Source organism: Eublepharis macularius, chromosome 3, assembly GCF_028583425.1.
Source record: "Eublepharis macularius isolate TG4126 chromosome 3, MPM_Emac_v1.0, whole genome shotgun sequence".
NCBI lineage: Eukaryota > Metazoa > Chordata > Lepidosauria > Squamata > Eublepharidae > Eublepharis > Eublepharis macularius.
In genome coordinates this window covers 24566159-24578379 of record NC_072792.1, presented here as the reverse complement: position 1 = coordinate 24578379, position 12221 = coordinate 24566159, and the positions used below count along the sequence as shown (strand labels likewise).

At 42.5% G+C, this 12221-nt stretch overlaps 1 protein-coding gene across 1 annotated transcript; it reads left to right on the top strand.

Annotated features, from left to right (window-relative positions):
- The first annotated feature begins 7688 nt into the window (after positions 1-7688).
- On the top strand, positions 7689-8282 carry LOC129326017 (ferritin light chain, oocyte isoform-like). Its single transcript, XM_054974090.1, has one exon. The coding sequence runs from the start codon at positions 7692-7694 to the stop codon at positions 8223-8225; it is 534 nt and encodes a 177-aa protein (XP_054830065.1). The 5' UTR covers positions 7689-7691; the 3' UTR covers positions 8226-8282.
- Positions 8283-12221: the final 3939 nt, after the last annotated feature.

The following is a 12221-nucleotide window of genomic DNA, read 5'->3' as shown; positions in this document are numbered from 1 at the left end:
AGTGTTACAAAAAGAAAGCTCTAGAATACTGAGTGGGCCTCAGGAAAAACAAATTTTAAGGCATTAAAAAAAAGTCCTAGCAATGAATTCGTTTGGAGGACAAAAAAAAAGTTAATGTGATAGGGAATACAATTAATGGAGAAATCCTTTCTAACATCTAGCATTATATTTTTGTAAATGGACCCTCAGCTCTTCCTTTCATTAGTTTCAAATAAAATGTATTATAAATGTGTTATAATAACAACAACAACAACAACAACAACAACAACATTCGATTTATATACCGCCCTTCAGGACAACTTAATGCCCACTCAGAGCGGTTTACGAAGTGTTATTATTACCCCACAACAATCACCCTGTGAGGTGGGTGGGGCTGAGAGAGCTCCAGAGAACTGTGACTTGCCCAAGGTCACCCAGATGGCTTTGTGCTCTTAACCACTACACCAAACTGGCTTATGTAGTATTGTTGACAATTTACCTCTTCTAAACTGTTTTTGAATTGCTATAATGTAGTTATTAGAATCTAAGCCTTATCACTGTTACTTTACATTGTATATAGTATTGTTATTTGGTTATTGGTTGTGTTTTAGTTACCAATTGTTACTTGTTAATCTGTGCTATCTTGTAATTTATTGTATGCATTTTATTAATAACATTTTGTTTAAATTAAAATAAATAAATAAATAAAAAATAAACTGAGTATGTCCCTGTAAAATTACATGCTAGAGATGTAGTGGATTTTAATCGTTTGTTGCAATTTTCTAAAGTCCACATTTTCTGGAAAAAAATATACCTAATTAACAGCTCAAACCTGAGATCTGTTTTGAAAGGGCTTAGGACTTTGACTAACTGCCACGCCTGGCATATTTTAGAGATACGCTAGTGTCTGGGTTGCCCATTAGTTGCAAAAATGAATCTTTCATTCGAGTCCCTCTGTAAATTACTGGAATATATGGACAAAATTGCTCAAGATCAGAAAAATCTGTCACCTGTTAACGGCTTCAAGAATTATGATAGCTGTGAAATAGAGTTCTTCTGAAATACGTCTGTGAAAATGGGTATGTCGTATTTCGAATGCAGTTTAGCTATCAAAGATTATGAGAGCGTACAATTTAACACACTTTTAAATGCTGGCAACCATTCATGAGCTTTTTTCAAGCAAAGATTTAGTATTGATTTGTATAAATGGAGTTGTTTAATTAGTGGGTTTATATTTTCACAAATGTTGATTTGATATAACAGATCTCTGACGTTAAATCTTCGGCAGAAATCTTCTCTCCCCCACTCATCTTCTGGTATTGCTCTGTCCTTCATTCATTTTTAAAAAAAAATAATATAATTTTATTGAAATTGTAAAATCTATAACAACATTGAGATAGCAATCAATAGCAATAAATAACAATAGATAGTAATAACAATAATATTAGTAATAACAATAATTAATATAAACAATGTGTAGCTCTCTAAAAAACAAGAAGACATATCTAGTTATATAATTGCTTTTTCGGGGAGAATATGTTAACAATATCAAATGTGGTGCTACAATATATAAGTCCCTTACATATTTGCGTATAAATTAAAGATTTTTAATCCAGGTAGAGAACTATTAATCGTGTCGTTCCTACATCTAAGTAATCAAAGAAAGGGAACCATTTCTCAATAAAGTTTGTTGTGCTCGGGAAACATTCTGCTTGATATAGTTTGTCCTTCATTCATCAGATGTAAGGTGGGCAAATTGGTTTACTTCATATTTATTTTTTTCAAATGATTTGGGAAGCCAGTTCTCTTTGGATAATACCGGGGCCTCTGAGGAGGCCATAGCAATGGCAGCCATGTCATTTAGAATTGAACCAGGCAGTTGATGATCCACTAGAAGCAGAGCCTGGAATTTTAAATGCTATGACAGGTGAACCTCGGAATGTAAATCAGGTGAGTGCCTCCATGGCAAGAACTAAAATGAAGATGGCATGACCTACAATGGAATAGTAACAGAACTTCATTAGCTTGCATTAATTTTATAGGAACATCATTAAAAAACTAATTAGCATTTTCTCTACCTGAGGCAGTCTTAGGAATGGACTGAGTCTTTAGTTCTGCAATTCAGGGCTTTTTTTTCAGCTGGAATGCAGTGGAACAGAGTTCCGGCACCTCTTGAAAATGGTCACATGGCCAGTGGCCCCGCCTCCTGATCTCCAGACAGAGGGGAGTTTAGCTTGCCCTCCGCACTGCAGCTGCAGCATGGAGGGCAATTTAAACTCCCCTCTGTCTGGAGATCAGGGTGCGGGGCCACCGGCCATGTGACCATGTTCACCAAGGGCGATTTAAACTTTAAAAAACTCCCCCCTTTGTTCCAGCTGACTCAAAGTGACGTCATTGTGCGTTCCTGAGTTCCACCCCCTCTTTTCCCAGAAAAAAAGCCCTGCTGCAATTTATACTTGCAAGTCCAATGCCAAAGGATGAGAGGATGAGGGCAAAACAACAGAAGACACAGACACAATGTGATGGAATTTAAAAGGCCGCAACTTCATTAGTTAACTGCTTATGGAGACTTGGTGCAGATCCTCAGTACCCCCCTGGCCCACCTGCTGCGGGGGAGAACCACGAAATGACAGTAAGTGGGAGACTGGAAAGGACAACAAAAAGGGGAGAAAAACAACAACCCTGCAAACCAAGGAGGCTGGAACAACTGAAAAAATAAAATAAAATTGTTGAAAATGACTAAATATATGAATTAAAAGCAGTTGTATAAAGTTTAATTAGAAATACATAAATTTGTATTTTTATTTTATATATAAGATGCAGCTGAAGGAACCAGGTGGGCTGAGCCTTTAAACGGCCACCCGCACCACTCCTGGGGTGCACCAGACCTAAAGCCTGCAATGCAGCCCAGCCAGAGCTCACTGGCCAAGATGAGGCGACTCTCAGGCGCCAGCTCCTCCTGTTGCTGCTGCCACCCCTCTACTGCGGCTGTTGTAAGGGGGCCTGGCAACCCTAGTCGAGACTCAAGTGCTGGAGGGCCTGGCCGGCTCCCACATATTCACCCAGTTGGTAGACCTGAGTGAAAACTGTGTGCACCCGGTCCGTCAGCTGGAACCGCCCCCTTAGCAACCTGGCCAGCCCGTTGTTGATTGGCTGGTTTGGCATTTCAAATCTGAGGTTGCCAACACAGCCCCATGTGGGCTGCTGGGAAGCCACCATGGCCTGCAAGCAGTGGCCCCAAGTCTGGGCCTGGGGGGCTTTTAGCCAGAGAACCAGCCTGATAATGCTGTCACAGAAATCTCTAGACTAAGGTGATAGTAATTGCATGAACCGCTGCAGTCCTGCCTTGTGTGAGCCACTCCCTATTAGAGCAAAACTCATGCATTTTGGATCTAGTCTACAGCCACTATTGGTCTACTTCAGGCCTGCACAACTGGTCAATGACCAAGCTGAAGATGGGACTGTGTGACATCATTTTGAGGGTTTGTGTTTGCTGCCTGGCTGGTACTGGGGAAACAAGACTGACGGCATTTGCCAGGCTGCAGTAAATGCCAGGTGGACTGAGTTCAGCTTGGCAGGTCACAAATGGAACAGCCTGGTCTGATTTTTACTTCAGTCAACAAGTGCAAACCAAAATATAGTCCAGATTAACACAACTGCAATGCTAAAGGTTGGTTGCTTTTAATGGTTTAAAAAGGTGATTTTATTACGTATTTTTAAATTTGTTAGCTGCCTCAGTGGCTCTTCTGAAGCCAAAAAGGCGGGATATAAATGTTGTTGAAGAAATAAAGTTAGCTCTGTATTTTAAACCTGTTTGAAATATTTCATTCTTGCAGTCAAAAAGAACAGAAACACACACATGTATTTCTCTTTATCAGTTTGGTCGGCTTCTTAAGAGGTTTTTACCAAAAAAGATTTTATTTTGTCTTGATTTTTTATTTTGTGATTAAGTTTTCTGTTTATCAGCATTTTCATGATTTGTGGCAGGTTTTGGTGTGAGTAATCCAGCCTAGAGAAATGAAACTCCACTAGCTTTGCAAGCACCTGTTTGTAGGTTAAGGCTATTTCAACACAGTTTGTAAATCCACATGGAAGAGAATTTCCTTTTATTGCTCTGTTTTCTTGTACATTTACCAATGAGAGAAATAACGGCATTTATATATACTGTCAACTAATCTGGTAACAGATGATTTTATGCAGCTCCAGAACATATTAGCAATGTCTGCAGCAGTTATAACACTAGTAAAATGAAATTGGTGTCGTATAACAGGAAAAGAGACCATACAGGTATTCTGAACTTCCAGTTTTTTAAAAAATGAAAAGACCCAGTCCTCATCCAGAGAAGTAAGTCTATACTAGAGATGGGCACGAACCGGAAAAAACCCAAACCATGTGGTTCGTGGTTCGTCAAATTTCACAAACCATGAACCACTAACTTTTCACGAACCTTCCCTGGTTCGCGAACCGGTTCATTTGGTTCGTGAAAATGTCACATCCAGGTCAGAAAATCATCATTTCTGGGTCAGCAGAAGGTCACTTCTGGGCACCAGAAGTTCACTTCTGGGTCAGCAGAAGGTCTGCAGGAAGTCCATCCCCTGTTGCCTAGGAAACTGATTGATTGGCACCAGGCTGTCTGCAGTGACGAACCAAAAAATGAACCAGCCTAAAAGTTCATGGCGGTTCGTCAGAAATGGGATCTGACGAACCGTGGTTCACGAACCACGAACCAGCCTAGTTCGTGCTTAATTTTGGTTCATATTTCAGTTCATGCCCATCTCTAGTCTATACCACACCCCCAAACAGCGTGCTCTGGGATGGGCGAAAAAAAGACTTCAAGAATAAAGCTCCAGTTTGGATGCAACATCATTTCCTGCCTACTGGAGCAGAGAGGCTATTTGCCCCATTTATCCCTCCTCTCTTTGCCACTATATGAGGATTGACATCATCTAGAAAGAGGGTGTAAGGGCTGACCAGGACTCCCTGAAGCAGCCACATGCTACAACTGACTGGGTGTGAGGGAATTATGCAAACTTCACCATTGCCCAGAAACTGTGCCCCCATGTTTGAGCCTCCCTGAAGGCTCTGTCAATTTTACCTCCCCTTTGGGGAGGCAAAGATAAAATTAACAAACCCTCTGAGGAGCAATCTCTGTCAGCTCTGTCTGTTTAATCTACCCTGGTGTAGAGAGGAGAAATTGACAGAGCCTTCTGGGAAGTGAAGATGAAGTAAACAAACCCTCTGAGGAGCAATCTCCACTGGCTCTGTCTTTTTAAACTATGCTTCCCAGCTAACATTGTGTCTCCTTACACTTGAGCGTCCCTATGTAAGATGTCTCATGTAGAAAGACTCTGACTGAACAATGGGTAGGATGGGGCACTTGGAGGTCGGGTTGCCAACTCTGGCTTCGACAATTCCTGGAAATTTTTCTGGCAGGGTTGGGTTTGGAGAGGGGAGAGAGCTCAGTGGGGTTATAATGTCATAGAATCCACCCTCAAAACAGCCATTTTCTCCAGGGAAACTGACCCCCACTGTCTGGAGATCAATCATAATTCCAGGGGATCTCCAGGCCTCACCTGGAGGTTGGCAACCCTACATGGAGGTGATAACTGGGCTATGCATCAACAGCAAGGAAAGTACTTGCTCACTATAGTCTAGGAGTTGATAGAAAAATATATATGCAGGTTTTTTTTCTTTCAAAGCATAAGAGTGAAATGTGAAACACCATTCAATGCTCAGCTTGATCACCTGAGGCACAAATATCAGAATGAGTCTTTGGATCTCATTGATTATGACCTAGAGTTTAGCTTGGCTTTAGGTGTGTCAGAAAAATAAGGGTACTGCAGCCCAAGCTCTGCTCACGACCTGAGTTCGATTCTGGCGGAAGCCAGGTTCAGATAGTCAGCTCAAGGTTGACTCAGCCTTCCATCCTTCCAAGGTTGGTAAAATGAGTACCCAGTTTCCTGGGGGTAAAGTGTAGATGACTGAGGAAGGCAATGGCAAACCACCACATAAAAAGTCTGCCAAGAAAACGTCATGATGCGACATTCCCCCATGGGTCAGTAATGATTCGGTGCTTGCACAGGGGGACTACCTTTACCTTTTTAATGTGTGTTCTACCCGCTTCTTTAATAGATTTTTGCTTCCAGATTCATCATCTACATGCCAAACTGATATGTAAGACAGTCTATGTTTGTTTGTTTTCAACTCTTTCAACTACACAGAACATAAACTTGGGCCCTGTAGTAAATTTCCACTAAAAGAATGGGGGATGATTTTTGCAGTTTCCATCCCTCCTGCTGCCGATCTTCTACTTCTCACTCGTGCTATTTCTGGAGTTCCTCTGTCCCCCAGGAGCAGCGTTTTGGGGAGCTGTTGGAGGAAGATAAGGAAGTCCTGTTCAACAGACCAAAATCCCTTTCATTAGTGTAGATTTACTGTGCAGTCTAAGTCAGTACAAGTACACACACACAGGCGCACACACAAACACAATGGCAACGTTCTAGTGGTGCATCTCATTTTACCTCACATTTGTTTCTTCTTTATTTAGATCCCTTTTTGTTCGTGTATTAACATGCCACATTTTAGCCACAGGCTGAAAGTGCTTTGTAGGGAATTGCCTGAAATTAAAATCAATTCAGTTAATGAATTTAAGTATGGATCTTCTAGCCCTTTGTGAGAACTCTAGAACAGGCAGAGAGCTAGAAGAAAAAGATTTCTCCCCCACACAGAGAACTGCTTACAATCTACAAGCATCTTTTTAGCTGCCACAGGGCATCTTCTCATGCTGTCGTCCAAAGATTGTGAAATAGTATCTGGTCTCTTTTCGACATGTTCCTGGCTGCCCCTGCAAATCCCCCAGTCCAAAGCTTGTTTGAAACATACCAATTTTTTCTAGTTTTTGTTTGTATATGATGGACTGTTATTGTTTATTTTTCATTGAAATAATTGGTGCAGGCCAAGGAAGTAGCAGTGGTTGAAGGGGTGCGTCTGCACTGTGACTGCGTGGAAAGGAACCTGGAGAATAGGCTCATACTGCTCTCAGGCAACCTGAACTGTGCACCAAACAATTGGCTTCCTGCTCATAACAAGCAAGTGGGACACGAGCCAGGCCAGCAGCTGCCCAAGTGTTTCTTCTTATATCCCATCTGTGGCTTGGCTTGCCGTACGTTGCTTTGGAGAGGTAGATTTTATGATTTGAGTTTCAAAGGACATAGGGGAAAGTGTCCCAGGTCTGAACTTTATTACAAATCACTAGCTGTGATCTGTTCATTTGGGCATGTGTGGGGTGGGGGGGTGGAGGGGGGCTGGTCGTAGTCACACCTGCTGGCCCCTTCCACTGCCTCCATGGGAATTGCATATACAGGACATTACTCATGTTAGGGTGGAAATATGTCCCTTGAAGGTGTGAAGTTCCCCTTCAAATGCAGAGGGGCAGCAGAAGTGATCTCACTCTTTACCAAATGAATGGACTACAGTACCTGGTTAGAGCTAGGGTATCTTGAACTGCATGCATCTACATATCAAATTTCAGTTCTCTGGGGATTTGGAAAATATGTCCATCTGTCTAAAAAGCAGGCTGTTGAGACGGTCTTCCTTGGCTGTCTTCTTCCAGCTCTTGCTTCAACAGTGCTTGAACGGAGCAGGGTCGCGGCTGCCCCATCCTCCATTTCTCTGCCAGTCCAGCTAACCAGCCCACTGCCTTCGTCTGCGCCATGAGGTCCCAAGTGCACCAGAACGACCACGCCGAGAGTGAAGCTGGGGTCAAACGCTTAGTCAACCAGTTCCTCCATGCCAGCTACGCGCACCTGCCCCTGAGTTATTATTTCACCTGGGATGATGCAGCTTTATTCAAGTTTGCGTCCTTTTTCTGGCATCTGTCTGAAGAGAAACATGAACAAGCTGAGAAACTGTTGACCTTCCAAAACCTTCGTGGAGGGAGAGCTGTCCTGCAGGATGTCAAAAAACCACAGCAGGATGAATGGGGGAATGGAGCCTCTGCCATGGCCTTTGCCCTTCAGCTGGAGAAGAGCGTGAACCAGGCCCTGCTGGAACTGCACCAAATTGCTTCTTGCCGTTTGGATCCTCATATGTGTGACTTCCTAGAGACTCTCTACCTTGATGAGGAGGTGAAGCTGATCAAGAAGCTGGGGGATCACCTGACCAACCTGAAGCGTGTGCGTGCCAGTGAGGACGGCCTGGGCGAGTACCTCCTCGATCGTCTCACCTTGGGTGAGTCCAGCGACTGAGCTGCAAAGTGCTGGCTGCCCCCAGAGTCCTCTCGCCAACACGTCCTGCTGCGTTGCTCTAATGCATCATGCGTACATGTTAAAAGCTAGCTGTTCAGTGAATGAGGCATACCCCTGTACCCTGCTCATCTTGGGGGGAGAGTCTAAGTGGCATTAAATAGAACTTGGCATTAAGCACTAAAAAAATAAAAATAAAATAAAAATAAAAGGCAGGCTGTTCTTGTGCAGAAGGCACAGTCCTTTCTTTTGTTTCCAAACGGAGAGTTTTGTCCAACAGGCATTCAAGTCAGTGGGAAAGAGTCCCTCTCTGTCAACAAAAGCAAGATCATTCAAGGATGTAGACGTCATTGCCAATTATGAAAACATGTTTGTATCTAAGAATGAAGAGCAGCATTACCAAAGGTTACAAAGCATGAATGCTGACTTCAGGGGTCCTTCTGAGAACACTTGGAACATCTAAAGATCAACAGAGAAGGGTAAATAATACCGCAACACTCAGCTTCCCAATCTAATACTCATATGGCCTTCCTGAAGTAACAAACAGCGCAATCCTAAGCAAAGTTACTGTAGTCTAAGTCCATTGATTGCAAAGGGCTTACACTGGAGTAACTCTGCTTATGATTGTACTGAAAATCATTTTTCCATTATGTTGTTTTATTTGGTGAGTATCTAGATCTCATAGCCAAGAAGAACAGTTTGTGAGTTCAGTGGGCAGTAGACTACCATAGGATGGAATATTTTCCAAGGAGGAAATGAAGTGGCTTTTCTGTCAGGGGAAGATGCTACATGAAATGCGGGAAGACTTCAAATATTAAATAGTAGAGTTGTAGGATACTGGCCAGTGAACCAAGACAAGGTCTATGTGAGTGTTACAGAGGCTGGGCTTATCAGCTCTTCCTCCAGTTACGTTCCAAGTACTTGGCCGCTTTCACACTGCTTACCAGCCATGGAACATCGCACCAAGCTCCCGGAACAACAGCGTCTTCCTGGCGCGATTTCACGTGAGAACTCAGGTGAAATTGCACCAGGAAGATGCTGTCATTCCGGGAGCTTGGTGCGATGTTCCGTGGCCGGTAAGCAGTGTGAAAACGGCCCTTGCCCATGATCCGTTGGAGATGGGAGGTAGGCGGCAGAAGAGATGTAAAACACACTGTACTGTGTTGTTAACTCACTTGAGCACTAAGAGACCGTAATGCAACGCAGTAATCCAGTAATGACATAATATAGTAATCCAGTAATTCTTCATTTCAAGCTCAAACACCAATTCAGCATTCGTACTGCCAAAAAAATATATGCAAAATTCATTGTAACTCAATACCTCTTTTGAAGATTGGGTTATTAGAAAGAAAAGTGGAATTCCCTCAAAGCCTACTATCTGCTTGATGTGAACCTACGTAACAAGAAGTTACTGGAGACTAGTATCCTCAGTGGATGCAGAGAGCCAGCCACATGGCAACTTCCATTGACTATTAGTTTAGTTCTGCTGCTTTTTAATCTGTGTTCTGGGGAAATTACGTGCCCTGACCAGAGGGCGACGGGGTGTTCAGTTCTGTGGTATAGAAAGGAGCTCTGATTTTCCAGGAATAAAGGCCAGCTTGAATACAGTTTTACATCTAGAACCTTGGCATGATTGCGTTCCGTTGTATACAGCAGAGAAAGCCTTGTTTACTGTTAGAGTTTTGTATGATTCATGCTTTATCGTGTGTGGTTTGATTCACGTGATAAATAGTCAGAGAAGCAGTCAGAGAAGGCTTTAAACTTGGTGACTACGCTTAAGGTCCTGTTTGCTCCATGACTTGACAGGGCTTTGATGTTTTCCTCTTCAGAAGGGTCACCCTCAGAGCAGCTGGTACTTCTGTGCTATTCACACCACTGGGGTGCATGAGTCATGGCTGCAGATGCCTTGCAAGATGGAGTCCAGGCAGGGTTTTTTCCCACCCTGGCTGGCTGCTTGGGATAATTTTACAGCATGGAGATGCCAAGGACTGAACGTGAATCCTGCATACACAGGGCAGTAGCTAGGGTTCGGGCACTCGTGCTTTGCCCCACCTAAAGGACAGGTTCACCTGACCGAGATTAAGGGGAGGGGGACATGGGTTTTTAAAAAGGCAGCATTAATGCTTGTTTTTTCCATAACAGGAAATCTCTGGATTTGAAATAAACCGGGGGGGGGGGTCTGATCTGACAAGACTTCAGGGTGGATTTTCAAGACCATTAATAGTTCTGCTACAATAAAGTCAGTTAGTCTTAAAGGTGCTACTGGACTCTTAATAGTCTTGTTGTGCTTAAGTTCTCCAGGGAAAAAAAAACCTCCTTTAGCTACAATGGCAACGAATAAGGGAGGTGCTTAAAGGAATAAGAAGCAACATAAAGCACGGGTGGGTGACTTCTTCAGCCTGGGCTTGGATCCTCCTCAGCCCCCCTTTCTGGGGACTGTTTCTTTTCCCATGTACATTGACTAAGGAGGGATCGGCCCCCTAGGCAGAAGCACCCTCCTTGCATTAAATGAGAGAGCTTTTGCATCTAACATGGAAAAAGGTCTTCAAATAGCGCATACGTACGTATTCATAAACCTGTTTCTTTTACTCAAAGTATTTATTTATTAAAGAAAAGGGTTCGTTGTATGAGAGTAAAGTTTCTACATCTGAAATATCTGTTCTTCTCTGATTTCTATGTTGTGGATGCTAATTATCTGTAAAATGCTAATATACAGAAAAAATTACATTGGCAGCAGAGTTCCAGAAGTTCCAGTTATGAGGAAATCACTGGTTGATTTCTGGTAGCTACCTTCACTTCTTGAGAGCAGGACACACAGAGAAAGGCTTTCACAGATTATTTTACTTGGAAGGCACAGAGATACATGGCAATAAGTGGCTCTCTAAGTACCATGGACCTAGGGTTGCCAACTGCCTGGAAAAAAATCTTTAATAGAGGTTTTAATGGGATGTTATTTACCAGGTGATGTAATTTTCCTCCATGCTATGAAAAGCTTCAGTTGCCCATTTCCACACATTACATCTTTGTTAAAGGGACAGGACATTTTTCTCCAGGCCAGTTGGCAGTCCTTCATGGACCTCAAATGTTTAGGGATTTAAATTGCACTGTAGCTTGTTCTTGGAAGTTCATAGATCTCCTTCAGTACTGACAGAATGTGTACTAGCTAGATTGTCTGGCCCTCTATGTACTCAAGACAACATCCTACACACTTATGATACAATTCTACCTTTCAAGTGCAAACACCAGCTCAATCCCTGCATGCATTTTCAAAGGTTGGAAAAGCTTATAAAGCATCCTGTAACATGATAGCACTCTTGAAAAAAAGAGAGAGATTGCTATAACTTGATATGTTAGGCTACTGCAGACTTCTCACCATATTTACTCAAAGGGACGACGACTCCAACTGTAAGACAACTCCCTTAAAAAACCTATTATTGAACACAACTGTAACTTGTACTTAAATGTAAAATTGCCCTCTCCCCTTTTTTTGATGTCATACCTGTGAAAAAACCTAGTTTTGCATCTGAGTAAATAATCTATGTTGTAATGAGGCATTTAAAACGAGACATCTCAAACACTGGACTTTACTACCATATTGCAATTATATAATGTGTTATTTTCCAATTGCATGATTTAGTATTTGTCATTTTTCTGCATTCCCCAACCCATAATATTGGGAATGGAGGAGTAAAGAATGTATAAATACCACAGAAGCATTTTATTTCATAGCCATTCATTTACACAGAGCTCTTTGCATTTCTGACTCTGAGTCCTCTTGTTGGCTGAAGGCCAGTAAAAGGAATACTTTTTTAGACTGATGGCTTAAGGGGAAAAGAGTGAGCAGTGACTAAAAGTCTCTTTGATTGAAATATTGCACAGGGATTCTTGGCGAAGCAGTTTATTTGTGGACATGGGAAATTCGGAGGTTTTTCCCGAGACAGAAAAAATAAGAAGTGACCAAGAAAGATGTGGAGAACTGGAAATTTTGGCACAGGAATC